Source organism: Phoca vitulina, unplaced genomic scaffold (assembly GCF_004348235.1).
Source record: "Phoca vitulina isolate PV1807 unplaced genomic scaffold, GSC_HSeal_1.0 scaffold11, whole genome shotgun sequence".
Taxonomy (NCBI): Eukaryota; Metazoa; Chordata; class Mammalia; order Carnivora; family Phocidae; genus Phoca; species Phoca vitulina.
This window is the reverse complement of record NW_022589714.1, coordinates 12,561,760-12,577,142: the sequence shown is the minus strand read 5'-3', so window position 1 is coordinate 12,577,142 and position 15,383 is coordinate 12,561,760. Positions and strand designations below refer to the sequence as shown.

General features: G+C 38.1%; 1 protein-coding gene and 1 long non-coding RNA gene across 2 annotated transcripts in view; one reads left to right on the top strand and one right to left on the bottom strand.

The window, feature by feature from the left end:
- The window catches only part of MEI4 (meiotic double-stranded break formation protein 4), a 187,967-nt gene that overhangs the window by 25,631 nt on the left and 146,953 nt on the right, over positions 1-15,383 (top strand). The window contains exon 2 of the mRNA XM_032409417.1: positions 3,094-3,629. Coding sequence (XP_032265308.1) covers positions 3,094-3,629 — 536 coding nt within the window. The remainder of the gene's footprint in view (positions 1-3,093; positions 3,630-15,383) is intronic.
- On the bottom strand, positions 2,583-12,392 carry LOC116635463. Its single transcript, XR_004300174.1, has 3 exons — positions 12,170-12,392; positions 8,719-8,866; positions 2,583-2,658 (listed from the first exon to the last, which is right to left on the bottom strand). It is a non-coding gene; the product is annotated as an uncharacterized LOC116635463 (long non-coding RNA).

The window sequence follows — 15,383 nt, the reverse complement described above, 5'->3', positions numbered from 1 at the left end:
CTTTTGTGAAGAGTGAGAAGTCATTTCAAATGTTTATTCTTGCTCATCAGAAAAATAAATTGTCTGTTGGCTTAAAATGAGCAGGCTGTGTGCCTCTTTTAGTGTAGAAATGGCCACATATGGTTTAAATGCTTTGCCAATAGTTCACTGTTTGGGTTACCACCGCATTTTTGAACTTACTGCATTATCCCCTTAACATGGAGTACAGATACTGTTGTGGTAATTAGCAAGCACATAGTTGCACATTTGTCATTGTTATAGCAGATACTTTTTAACTGAATGAACTCTAAATTAAAGCCTGATCCTCTCATTTTGCCTCATCGTCACCTTCTATTTGTATAGAGGGACGAAAGAGCAACAAATCAAATTTCCAAATGTAAGATGGGGAGGATAGAAGATGTTCCTTTCATCATTCTTCCCATGCCCTGATCAACCAGTATCCCCCCATCTCTAACTTTAAAAAATGACTGTTAGGTGAGATCTCTTTTAACTTCCTATATGCTAAGGGTATTATTTTTCTTTTTTTGACATCCCTATACATTCTCATTCTTTTTCCTTCGGCCTCAAAGGAAACAAATTACTTCTGTATCACTAAGCACAACCCATTCACTGGGGTCCTTGACTCAGTGTCCCCCTGCCTTCTCCAGGGCCAGGCCCCACCTGGCTTTTTAAATTTTTTCTCATTTCTCCCAACTTTTGCTTCTGTGTTATTTTTTTCTTTTTAGTCTATAATTGCTCAAATTTCTCCCAATTTGACATGCCACATTTGCCTGCAATTACTCTCCCATTTTATACTCTCCTGATCCAAGTCCTCAGAAGCCTCAGCCAGTCCTCTCTGACTTTCTGCACAGTCACTCCCATTGCACTCTGGCCTCTGTCCACCACTCTGACTGAGCAAAGCTTCTGTGGATACGATCACTGGTGATTTTCTAATGAGTAATGCCAACGTATTTTTCTCAGCTTTTTATCTTACGGATTTCTCTACTGTGTGTAATTCTCCTTGAAACTTTTTCCTTGACTTTCGTAACACAGTCATTTTTTTCCTTTTGTACCGCTTTAATTGTTCCTTCTCTGTCTCCTTAATCATTTTTTCCCCCTCTACTCAGCCCTCAAATATTGATACTCCTCAGGGTCTCTCTTTGATCTTCTGTTCTAGTCACTGCTCCCATACTCTCTCCAGGTGATCATAACCATTTTCATGATTTCACATACCACCTACACACTGATGACTCCTCAAACGTATTTTCAGTCTAGGCCTTTTCCCCACCCTTAGGCTCATGTGGCCAATTTGCAGGTGAATCTCTTTGCCTAGAGTTCCTCCAGTTGCTTCACAGTTTACAAGACCAAACCTGGACTTTTATCATTTCTCCTAAGCCAGTTTTTCTGTCTGTATTTTTACCATTTCAGTTAGTAGCGCTGTCATCTACCTAGTCCCCTGAGTCAAAAACAAAGGCATTTTTTCCTACCTCGACTTCATTGCCCATTTTCAGTCAGTCCGCTGGCTTGTAGGTTATATTTTGATGTTTTGTATGGATTTCCCTGGTCAGTCCCTTTATTTCTTTTCCACAGCAACTGCTTGGTTCATTTCTTTCATCATCTGATATTAGGACATCCTTCAGTGCCTCATTGTGTCCTCCCTCAAATCTGCCCTTCATACGGCCAATAGAGTGAGTGATCTGTGAAATGCAAAATAAAACCATTTCCCTTTCCTGTATTACACTATTTAGTGTCTCACTCCTCCTTTCATTGCTGACAGCAATATTTCCCAAACTTGGTTTCATAAATATGAATGTGCTTTAGAACATTCAATGAGAATTTCTCAATTTTTTTGGTAACTTTTACTGATAATCATTTTACAGATGATAACCTCATTTGTGATTATGATGGCATTTCTGTCAAAGAATGGCCTAAAATTACTAGTTTAGCTTTAACTGTAGTACCTCTCAGCCCACATCAGAAGATTCTAGTGGTCATAGACATACTTTCAAGGATCTGTGAGATCCAGCCCTACTATCCATCTATTTATCTCTCTATACAGATATAGGTGTGCTTGAATAGCTATAAGTACACATACATATATAAGTTTATAGTTATTTTTTGTATATCAGGTATTCGTGTGGATGTGTATATAATTTTTCCAAAGGGGTCTTACATTATTCAAGTTTGAATTACACTCATTCTACCTATAAATTTTAAGGCCTTTAATATATCTTCTAAGATTTTTTATGATCTGGCCTCTACATATTTCTTTTAGTATCTTGCTTTATATTTTCTGTAAAGGAACATCAAACTGCTTGTGGCTCCTTATATCCACAATGCTTTTCTTTTCCTTTTTAAGTCTGTACTTTAGCTCTTATCCCTTTGGTGTATGGAATCTCTTCCTGCATTTCCCTGACTTTTAACTCAGAACTCCTACTTAATGCTTTATAAATTAGTGCTACCATCGCCTCCTCCGGGATGCAGTAATCCAACCAGGGTGCACTGTTCAGTGGTCCTCCTGTTTTCACAGTGCCCTGAGCAGATCTCTATCTCTGCATACAACTTATTGCCTTGTAGTGACCCATTGGAGTCTCCACCAGATGGTTACCTTCTTCAGGTCTTGTGGTTTCTTCTATGTATCTTTCAAGCATGGCACAGAGTTGAACGAGAGATAGTGACCTGAAAATACATGGGGGAATCACCTTTGCTTTCTACCAGAGATCTTTCTTCAGTCAGCTTAAGCAATTCCTTTCACAGTTTTTTCTCTACTGGTTTTTAAATGTTTAGTATGTTTTTGCATGCTTCGTTTAGTATTTTAAGTTAGAAAAATCTGTCTAGTTTTTTTTTTTTTTTTTTTTTTTTTGAGAGAGAGAGAATGAGCATGAACAGGGTGGGAGGGGCAGAGGGAGAGGGAGAGAGAGAATCCTAAGAAGGTTGCACGCTCAGTGTGGCTCCCAACACAGGGCTTAATCTCACAATCCTGAGATCATGACCTGAGCTGAAATCAAGAGTCAGACGCTTAACTGACTGAGCCTCCCAGGGGCCCCTGTCTAGTTTTTATATGAAGAAATGTTAGCTACAGAAAGATAACACTTCTATTCCTTTCTGTTTTAGGAGGCCCATCTTCCCAGTTGCAGGCTCAGGAACCTGGAAGTTCTGAAAATACATTAAGTCTGCTGGAAGATTCTGGGTGTGATTTATCAAATGAGCAGAGAAGTGAGCCTTCAGAGATGACCCAGCATCTTGCGGAGAGCGGCACCTCCACACCCTTTCTACCACTGCCCATTGTGAAAAGACATTGTGCCACTCAGGAAAATCCTCTGTCTTCCCACATGCAATTCTTGCAACATCTACTTGAACTGAAGAACTTGACAGAATCAGGGAGTCTGAAAACAGACTTAAGCCACTTTGAAAATGACTTTTCCACAGTATCTGATTCTGTTTTTCAGTTGCTGGATGGCCTGATCACTTTTTACCGTAAACCCAAATTTCCTTTTTCAAGCTTTTGGGCAGAAGCTGTTAATACGTTAGCCAGACTGATCAGTGATTGTAACTTATCTAATCATATTCTTAAAAAGTGTTCCAAGAAGTTGGAAGAATTTGAGAAAACCCTACTACAGGTTATTTTAAGGAGCAACCATATAAATCGGGTAAGTATTAAATCTCTTCTATTCATGAAATAATATGTCAGTAGTTTTGGTGAACATCCCCATTGGATAATGTTGACTGCTGTTCCGTAGACTCCTGGCTCAGAGTCTCCGGCTAAGACCTCCTTTTGCAGCCATTTGTGGCCCTCACTCATTGTCATGTCCCCTCCTCTGGACTCTGATTGCTACAGCATCCTTCTCTACAGAGATGCCTATGCTTCCAGTTTGTACTTCTCTACTCTGCGTTGTTCTTCCCTGTTTTTTATTGCTCTTCTTGAATTCTCACCTTCTTTTGTTTTCCTCTGCCTACGTTTACTTCCTATTGATCAAAAAGTCTCAATATTTTTCAAAAAACCACTAGCATTTAATGGTTTCCCAATCTATTACTTCTATGGGTGTTAAATTCCTCATGATGGATTACCTGTACAGTATTGAATTTGTTCTTTTTCTGGCATTGTCTAGCAGATGCCTGGAGGTCAAAGAATATTTTTCTCTTCTTTTAGAATTTCCATTGTAAGTGGCATAATATCCCACGGACCCTCTGCAGTTGTGGATTAAATGAGTAAATTGGCTGAGGAACACATAACATATGGCTTTATTGTGTGTTTTTTTTTCTTATTTATTTAACGTGGCTTAGTAAGGTTGACTTGGATTCTTTTTTAACAAGTGACATTGAGGTAACCTGTCATTGTTTTTTTGTTTGGCTTTTGAGACATTAATGGATAGTTTTTTTGTATTACTTCCTATCTTCCTTAGGATCTGACCCTTTGTTTGGGAAACTCCAAATGCATTCACATTTTAATCCTTCTGATTGCCTATTTAAAATATCACAGAGGAGACTAAAAGGTCTATCTGACTTAGTAACTGTATTTCACTATAGGAAAAAAGTTGTTACATCATGTTCTTTTGATACATCGTTGTCTGGTGTTTGTCCTCAGTGTGCCATTATCTGAATTTTGTACAGGGAAGCTTTACCTGAATTTTTAAAACTCTAACAAAACTTGAAGCCTAATTTGTTGCACATGCATCTGTTCTTCTCTGTTAACATGCGGTTTGATCAGTATTGCAGAAAACTTTACGATTAAGCTTTTGGCATTTGTGAAATGTGACTTTTCTTTCTGGCAAACTGAAATTTTTTTTCTACCTGATATGGTCAATCAGGAATTAAATATCAGATTTTTCACAGTAGTATCTGAGGTATATAATCTGTGTCTTCACCATTGATAAATATCTCATATTTAATATTAATCTTTTCTTTTGCATATTTTTGCTTTCTTTTAAAACTACTTTAAACAGGTTTTATGTTGACTTGGAATCTTTCAGATACTGGCATTTATATTCTTTATCAGTTAACAGATGATGCATATATTTTTTTCAGTCTAGTTTTTCACTTAAGGATTAGAATACCCACGAGTAGCCTTGGGACTTGTATGGAAGGAAGGGAGTGTGTAGAAGATGGTACAGATAGGACATGTGGATCTGAAGTATATTTTCTATACCATTTGCCGTGTTGCAAGCTGTTGTTGAGTAGTTGGTCAGCAGTGGGTAAATGAGTGAATGAATGGCTTTGATCTTTTTTTGGAGAGGTCATTGTTACAGGTAGAGAAAGTAGAATCATAAAATTGCTAACTGCATTTACAAATTAGGATGATGACTCATGAAAAAGTTTTAATGACATTCTCTCTGGGGATTTTTTTTTTTCTTGCCAGTAAAAGCTTCTTAGATTAAATCATTCCAGCTTTAGTTGTCATTATTACTATCATCATCATCATCTTCCAGTTATGTTCATAAAGCTTCTTTATTAGAAAAAAATGACTAATGATTGCTCTTTATAAATCTTTTTTGTCTTTTTTAGTTTCAAGAAAGAATATATTCTGATGTGAAATATAAGATAGCTTCTATTGCATTTTTTATTGATACTATTTTTGATCGATTAATACAAAATGCCATAGTTTAGAAAAAAAAATTGCTTCTTTGGAAAAACCTTGTTTCCACGATTGGAATTGTTTAAATTGTATTGCTTAGAAACTCGAGCCCTGCTATTGATTTTGTTAAAGTAAAGTTATATTTGTGCAATGTGATGGGAAAAGTTGTGGTATGAATACTTTAATAGTCTGACAGAAGGATTTCATGTGTTTATAGTTCATCTATAGCCAGGTTTTAAATAAAATATGTATCTTTTACATGTTCTTAGTACATTTAGTAGTAAAATTATTCTGGCCATAGCTTAGTTTTTCTTTAACGATCAATAAGAAGTTGGTATCTTTCATAATCTTGAGGTTATTATTGTGGATGTCAGTAATGTCAGGGTATATATTCAAGAGATAGGAGGTTGAAATGAGACACCATGGAAATTGTTTTAAAAAATTCCCTAATTGTAGCTTGGTTGAAATTATTAATAAATTTGGGGGAGAAATAAGTTTGTGGAAAATATATATATGATTTGTGATTTTTCAGATTTGGATAAATCCTATTTTTGTACTGTTTTGTGCTATAATATACACTGCATTTATTCAATAACAAATTTTTAGGAATTGTTATCTTAGTGTTATGTCTATATCATATTTTTAGGATAACCATTAGTGTGGGACTAGAAGGTATAATCCACAATGACATATTTGAAGGGTAGAGAAGATATGTGTCTTGAAACCAGATGGCTTACAGAGGTCTGAACTAGGCTTGCTCTAGGGGTCCTGAGAAGCAGTCTTGACTTTACTTGTCTTCTACTTTCAGGCCCCAGTATGGCATGTTTCCTCTTTCACCTGCGTACTTGCCTTGGGGTCAGGAATGTTTGCCTTTGAGGTATTTAATGCCCTTTGTTTGATGGATAGCCTGACCTTTCCTATATTTCCAGGCTTCAAAATGTGTATATTTCTACAATTAGGCATTTCTTCCACATATTTTGTCATAGGCCAGGATACTATCATTAGAAGTTAAACATCAGAATGCTTATGATTCTACTTAGATTTTGTCATAAATTTTCATTTGTTTTGAAGAGATGGGAAAGATTATATTAAGTTAAATATCAAAATCTATAGTTATCCTTGAGCTTTTAACTTAGCATATGTTGCTAAATCTTAAAGATATACTAGTGAGTTACTTAGAAAACTTTCTCTTCAATTTCTTATTTTTTAAACCATAAAACAACTCTTGGACATATTAGTTGTGAAATTGAAAAAAAAAAAAATTGACTGCCAAGTAGATATTAACTTAGAATCTTGTATGTATGGTAGGCTGAATAATGGTCTCTGCTAAAGATGTCCACATCCTAATCCTTGGAATTTGTGAATATTTTATTTTACATGACGGGATGGGGTGGAAAATTAAGGTTGCTGAGTTTGGGATGAGGAGATTAGCCTGGATATCCCCGTGGGCCCGATACTCACACGGGTTTTTGTAAGTGAAAGAGGGAGGCAGGAGAGTCAGTGTCGAAAAATTTGAAGATGCTGGCTTTAAAGATGGAGGAAGGGGCCATGAGCCAAGAAATGCATGTTGGAAAAGACAAGGAAATGGATTCTTCTTGAGATCCTCCATAAGGAATGCAGGCCTGGCAACACCTTCATTTCGGCCCAGTGAGACACACTTTAGACTTCTGATGGCTAGAACTGTGACTGAATAAATTTGTGTTGCAGTAAGCCACTAAGAGTATGGTAGTTTGATATAGCAGCAATAGGAAATAATACACTATGCTTAATATTTTTTATAGTGTTTTCACATCTGTTATGGCATTATATATTTATACAACAACTCTAACAAATGGCAACCATGCCATTTGTTAGATACAAAAAATGAGGCTCAGAGAGATTTGCCCCAGGCCACCAAGCTAGTTAGCACTAGGAACACTAGTACCTAGTATTAGAGTTGAATGTGGCGCTGCTTTCTCTCTTCATTTTCTCTCCTCAAAAACCTCAAATTTGGTAAAACTGACCCAGATTCTAGGATATATGCAGATATTGCTTGTATAATCCCCCCCTGCTGTGTTCTATGTGTTCATCCCTTCCTGTCTGGATTCCTGCAGTAACTTCCTTTCAGATTCCTGACTCATCTGATCCTCCTCTAACCCATCCTCCTCACCATTGTCAGAGTGATCCTTAAAAAATGACAAAGATAGCACAAAATGGGAAATTATCTTTTTTTAAAAAAATCACCCTTAAAAAAATATCAGAGATTCTTTAGGGGCTCCTCGTGGACTTATAAAAAAGCATACATTCTCTTGATGGGCATTGAGCAATGTATGGAATTGTTAAATCACTATATTGTACACCTGAAACTAATGTGACACTGTCAGCTACACTAGAATTAAAAAAGAAAGAAAGAGAGAGAGAGAAGAAGAAGAAAGAACAGGGGAGGGGGAGGGAGGAAGGGAGGGAAGGAGGGAAGCAGGCATGCCCACAAGGCCCTTCTCTGCCTGGCTCCTGTCCAGCCTGTTCAACATCGTCTTTCTGTATTCCCTCCTAACCACTCTTCACTCCAGACAGAATTATTTGTAGTTTCAAGTACGTTCTATTCTCTTCCTAGTACCTGTCAGGCCCTTAGCCCAGGACACCCTTCTTCCATCTGGCTAGTTCTACCTATCCTTACAAATTGAGCTCTAGGATTAGCTCCTCAAAGAAGCCTTCCCTCCCACCCTGCTTCCATAATCGTCTTTTCCTTTTGCTGATTAAATATCCCTCATATAAATTCACCACAGTGCACATATCATTGTACAGTAGCTACTGACTTGTTTTTCTCCTCCACTAGAATCCGTATTTGTGGCCATATGCCATGCGTTACTCAGTTTAGATCCTTAGGGCTCAACGTGGTGCCTAGAAATGGGTTGGGGGCATCTCATTATAGCCTGGTGAGGGTGGACGTCCAGGCTCCCACTTGGCCTTTGCTCATGTAGGGGGCGGGGGGGGGGGGCACAGTTTTTTTCTGTGGTGTTTGGCTGTTATCTCTGAAAGCTTTCCATCTTGCTAGGCTGCCTCTTTTCTTTCCTTTGGCTTATGTTGTTATTTTTGTTCTGTCCATGCCCATTGGCATTTCTAGGTTGTTGGCTTTTTTAGCTCCAAATCTGGGATATATGAGGCAAAAGGAAAACTAGGGAACTTACCACTTTGTCCTTCCTTTTTGTCTTCAGGTCCATAGCTGGTCTGTCTGTCAGTCTTCTTAGGTTCAATTTATAGATAATGTCCAGGATTTTTAGTTGTACTTCATGAGAGGAATGAAGATCAGTAACTCCACTTCCCAGAAGTGGAAACCTATGAATGTATTTTTAAAAGTCAAATAATATTCCATACTTACAACAACAAAGAGCTAGCTCTGCTGCACACCAGCTCCTTAGTACCACCCCTCAGAGACCAGCACTACCAGATCTTGATTCCTGTTCTGTCACCATTCACAACTGTGTTTTTAAATAAAAGGCTTACACTGCTATTTCTCAGTCTTTTCTTTCCTATTTATTTATTTAAATTTTTATTTTAGGTAGGCTCCATACCCAGTGTGGGGCTCAGACTCACGACCCTGAGATCAAGTGTTGGACTCTCTACCAACTGAGCCAGCCAGGCACTCCCTTTATTTTCCTTTTTATCTGTTCACTTTGTATCATGGAAGATAAAAATGTATGTCTTATATAGCTGCCCTTTTCTACCTACGCTCCAAACATGTTTTAGTTAAATCAGTATTACATATTTATACTATTATAGGTAATTTTATTAGCACGGAGACATATAATACACAATGATTTTATTACCTTTTGTACAACTTTTTTTCTAAAGATAATTGCTCAGAATTATTATTTTTTCCTATTTGCTTAGTTTTCTGTGTACCCATGATTGATTCTTCTTTCAATCACTGAGATGGTTGTAAACATCCTTTCAGTGTGGCCAAACAAATTAAACCATTTAGCAGTTCCATCCTTTTTCAAAGAAACCCGTCCTGAAGCCCTCCATCTTCCTGTTGTAATCTGGGCTCATGCTCCCTGTGTTTGCTGCTCAGCATTACTCCAGGGACTCCTTTTCCTTTAATCACCACCTGGGAATTACCTCTGCTGTTTTCTTATGTCCTATCTCATAGTCCCTGGATTTCATATACTCCTTTTCTTGGTGTATAACTTCACTTGGTGATGCACATTCTTTATGAGCTTAGAATGGGTTTGGGGGTTATAAACTTTTTAAAAATGTTCGTTTACTTAAAATATTTTATTCCAACTTTAAACTTCATTGATGAATTACGATAGATTTCCAGGTTGGAAATCATTTTTCCATTTTATTTAAGACATTTTTCTTTTTTTAAAGATTTTATTTATTAATTTGACAGAGAGAGACACAGAGAGAGAGGGAACACAAGCAGGGGGAGTGGGAGAGGGAGAAGCAGGCTTCCTGCTGAGCAGGGAGCCCGATGCGGGGCTCAATCCCAGGATCCTGGGATCATGACCTGAGCCGAAGGCAGAAGCTTAACGACTGAGCCACCCAGGCGCCCCAAGACATTTTTCTACTAACTTCTAGATTCCAGTGTTGCTAATGAGAATTCCAGTGCAATTGTGGTTTTAATTCCTTGAATGTGATTTAGTCCCCACCTTCCTGTACCCCCAGAAGCACTTAGCATCTCTCTAATTCCCATTGTTGCATAGCTACAGGATGGTGTACCTCGATGTGGGTCTTTTAACATTCCTTTTCTTGAGTCATTGGTGGGTTCTGGAGTCTGGGATTTCATCCTTTGGTTCTGAATTTTTTGTTCTGTTTTTCTTGTATAGTTCTGTCTTCTCTCTTCTCTCTTCCCTTTTTCTAGAACATTTCTTGGTCTGCTCTCCCAATTTTTTTTTCCCTCTTTTCTGGTACCATTTATTCTTTTTATTTATTTTTTTCTGAGAGATTAACTTTTTCTTCAAGCCGACTATTGAACTTTTTATTTCTGCTGACATATTTTTAGTTTCTATGAGTTCTTATTTTCTTGATTGTTCCTTTATACAGCTCTCAGTTCTTGTTTTATATCAATAAGATATACAATGTTTGTATTTGTTACCTGCTTTGCCTCTGATTTCCCCATCTCAATTGATCACCATTTTTCATTTTCAAGGCTTTTTGGTGCCTTGAGTGAGTCTGGAAAGATGGGTAAGACGTAAGGCCACCTAAAAAAGAAGTTGTCAAGGTGTGCTGAGTGGTATGCAAGCTCCTTGGGAAGAGGCCCTGAGGCAGGAGGAAGCCCGGAGAGCCCTGGAACTGCCACAGGTGTGGTTTGGGAAGAAGTAGAACTTAGCAGTGAAGGAGCCGAACTGATGGAGAAGGGCCAGGTCATGAAGGTTCTTGTGTGTTTTGTTAAATACTTGAGTGTCTTAAGGTATACAATGTAAAATTGCAGGCATAATTTTGTATATAGAAGCCTGTGCTTTTTTTCCTAAGAAGGTGCTTATAGTTTATATATGATTCTGAAAGGATATTGTGATCCTCAAAAGTAACAACATCTGGGAAATCATTTGGACTGGTTGGCACACCCTGCTCACATTAATCCTTTCTTGTCATCCGAATTCTACCTAATTTTCAAAACATGGCTCAAATCTCACTTTACTTTTATTTATCAAACTGATCCTGAAACGGGCTCCTCTTCTAAACTTCTGTAGTGATTACTGTCTACATTATTCACTTTTCAGTTTGCCACATGCTGTCTTATCTAGCTTGGATATGTAACTTTTTGAATGTTTTCTTCTTTTCTTTTTTTTTTTTTAAGATTTTATTTATCTGAGAGAGAGAATGGGAGAGAGAGAGAGAGAGCATGAGAGGGGGCGAGGGTCAGAGGGAGAAGCAGACTCCCTGCTGAGTGGGGAGCCCGATGTGGGACTCGATCCTGGGAATCCAGAATCATGACCTGCGCCGAAGGCGGTTGTTTAACCAACTGAGCCACCAAGGCGCCCTTGAATGTTTTCATCACAGAGATTAATAGCTTAAGTTAGAATCCCCAACTTTTATTTCCTAACAGTGACCCAAGACAAGTTAACTCACTTCAAGTTCCACATGTAAAGATGGAGATAATAAATATGATTATCTCCTAGGGCTGTTGGAGATTTTCCATGGGCAAGTGCAAATGAAGTGCTTGGCCTAATATTGGGTGTTATATAAGTGGCTAATAAATGTTTCTTGTGACTTGTCTCCTTGAGGAAGGGCCGAATCTTATTTTCTCCACTATTGCTAGTATAATGCCGAGCTCATATTGGAAGCAAAATGAGGTATTTTCTGAATCGAAAGTAAGACAATGAAAGTAAACGAGAAGTTATGGTTCATTTGCGCACATACCTTTCAATACCATCTTCTGACTTTTGGTCAAATTTGTGTGTATAGAACCTTCCTTAGCAGCAGCTCTGTCTTATTGGCACTTTAATAGCATTCCTGAAGCACTTCTGTGTACCAGGTAGCTGGTACCATCTTGTGATGTCACTAACTATCCATCCACACTTAACAGCTTCCCACTGACTGATGATGAGCTGAGTAGGAATCCTGGGCTTTTTTTCTTTCTATGTTAATTGTAGAATATCCATATGTTAACTATTTGAGTGTCATTGATTCACCTACCTTTGCCCCAGTCCCTTCCTGTAGAGCTGGATTAGGTTACATCTCTCATCTTGTCATTGATTTTGTAGGATTTTGTAGTTGACGCGTCCCTCTTAGACTGCCATTTTTGCTCAGCTCACCAGTGATGTGGCCTTCAGGAAGCATAGCGGTAAATCTGAAGATACAGTTCATGAAATCAAATGTCTTGTTTCACCAGTGTGTACCTCTTAGTTGTATTTTAAAGCTCATTCATGCCATAATTATATCGACCTGTAGAACATATTAACTTTTAATTTAATTTTGTTCAGGTAGCAACATTTATTATCGATTTCTCTGCTGTGAGTTAGGACATCATTTTAGTAATGACATAGGCTTTTGCTCCTGTGCTGACTTTTCTAAAGATCCTTACGTTCTACTGCTTTTGTTTTTGTCATAGGTGTTCATCAGTTTCTTGCGGTTTGTCTCAAAGATTTTTAAGGCTACTCACAGTGTGTTTTGTTTTAGGATATTCCTGGGGAAATAAAAGTGGAATTGAAGGTTAAGGCTCCATGCTCCATTTCATTTTTGTGCAGAGCTGTATTTAAATAAAAAAAAGAGAGAGAAAGAAAAATCTGGGCTAATAATCCTGCAGTTGTACTTTAATTTAATAAGCATTTACTGAAACAAGTTGTATCATAAACTCAGATCTTAATACTTATTTTGATCACTGTATCAGTGTATAAATCAAACATTCTTTGGATTTTCAGAACAGTGTTTGACTTTCAGTGCATATACAGAGAAAGGAAGAATAGACAGAGCTGAACCCGGTTCAGATTACTTTCAAGGTATACTGGACATGCCAAAATCTCCTCCTGAGATCATTAACAGCAGTCTACCTTCGTATTATACTTTGTAGTTTGTAAAGCACTTTCACCTGGAGTTTTTTACTGGTTCTGACAACAACTCTGTGTCCCGGTTGTTATTGCTACCTTCAGTTTATAGATGAAAAAATTGAGGGCAGGCAGGTTAAAGGACTCACTGAAAGTACTTAATTAACCAGCCATGGAAGACCTGGGTCTCAAACCTATGTGCATGACCACAAATTCTTCCCTCATTCTACTATATTTCATTTCCATCTTAACTAAAAAAATTTCCGTACACTTTTATCCCAAATGCAAAAGAAATGAATTAACTTCCATTTATGGGTTAAAAAATATTAGAAATCAAGACCTTACCGATATTTCTCATGATTTTATGAGAATATTTATAGTTTGCTTGGGTAAGTTACTGTATTTTCTTTTGTGCAGAGATTTATGTTTACAGAAAGCATAAAAGGGAAAAAAAAGTACCGCTGTGTATTACATTATAGGATCACCTGTTCCTTGTTTTCTTTATTGGCTATAAATAACAAATCTGTTGAAAACTTTATAATTGCATATAGAATCTAGTTTCTAATTGAATATAAACTATGTGGCTTTGCTTGTGTCTACATAAAAATAAAAATGTTTTCCTCTCTGCTTTAACAATATTGTGAAATACATTTTACATTTTCTAGAAGCTTTATAAATGGGATTTTGAAGCTATCATTTTTTAGTTCAATTTTTCCATTGAGTTCAGAATCTGCTTAGAGTAACCCCCTCCCCTCTCTGGCCATAGTTATCAATAGTTATAAGAGTTGGGAAAACTTAAATCATAGCTATCAGATGTGAGGCCTGGAAAAATCAAACATTTCTGAGAACATGAAATTGCCTCTCATTTATTTATAGATGTAATGGTTTTAAAGCAGAACATTTTGAACATACAAAGATTAACCATTAACCCACTTACTTGTTTTTTTCCATGGGACTTTTCCAGGGCTAAGTCTCTAAAATGAAACCTGGGACTCCTTTCATGTGCTGGGTACTGTCACAGATGCTGAATATAGTCTGGTAGATGAGTGAGATGAGTCCCTGTCAAAGGGAATTCATAATCTAGATCTCCATTGAGTAAATGGGCAGGTAATGTAAACTGACATAACAACCGAAATGAACAGGGTACAATGGGAGAGAATAAAAGAGAAGACCTAATGTAGATTGGTGAGACTTGGCAGGTTTCATAGAGGAAGTAGCTTTAAAACAGAAGGAGTGGGAGGTTAGAGTAAGGACTTTCAAGACAGTGGTCATTCCGTATTGCTGAAACAGGATATATCTGAGTAATTTTTTGAAGGAAGGCAGTGTGCTCAGGTTGTGAGCGTGAAGGACAGAGAGCTGCATAATGCATAGAAAAATACAGACTGCAGTGGATCTGTAGGTTGCCCGCTGTATTAATTTCTTAGGGCTGCTGACACAGAGTACCACAAACTTGATTGCTTTTAAAACAACAGAAATTTATGCCTTCACAGTTCTGGTGGCCACCTCTGAAGGAAATGTTGACTTGGCCCCACTCCTCCAGAGATGCTAGGGGAGAAGGGGTTCCCTGCCTCTTAGAGCTTTGGGTGGCTACTGGCATTTCTTGGCATCTTGGCTTGTGGCTGTGGCTGTTTCTTCCTCACACTCCCTTTCCCACTGTGTGTCTAATCTCCCTCTGCCTCCGTCTTCTAAAGATTTATATGAGGGCATGTAGGGACTACGTAAACAACCCAGCATCATGTATTCATTTCAAGATCCTTATCTTAATGGCCTCAGCAGAGACCCTTTTTCTAAGTAAGATGGTGACATTCAGAGGTTCCCCAGGACTTGATGTGGATATCTTTTGGGGACCGTTTTCCAGCCTACCACACCTACACAGCATTCATTTTCACTCTTACCCTTTGATTTTATTAAAATATCTATCCCTTTCAGAAAACAATAAAATAAAATACCTATCCCTTTCTCCTCACAGGTCATGCATCTACACTTCTAACCCCTGGGCCTAAGGATAATTCTAATCTCCTCTTCCATGCCAGGAGTAGGCTCCTAGGCATGTCAGATCAATGTAGCACCAGGAGAGGACTCCTCTGGGCTTCTGGAAAAGTTTCTCCTCATTCTCTGGGAGATTCCCAAAGGCAGTTCTCTGTCTTTTCTTCTGACTACGGTCTTGTGAAGGCGTAAAGCTAGAACTCTTACAGTGATCTTGCTGCCATCTGAAGGGCAAATATAAAGGAGAATAAAGCCTAGAGAATCACAATAAATCCGAGCCAGAGCCAGATTAAGGCAACCCTGCAGCCCACTCAATCTCTGCATTTTCAATCAGAGGAGTCAGTGCATTTTGTTAGCACTTAAGGTGGTTTGAGTTGGGG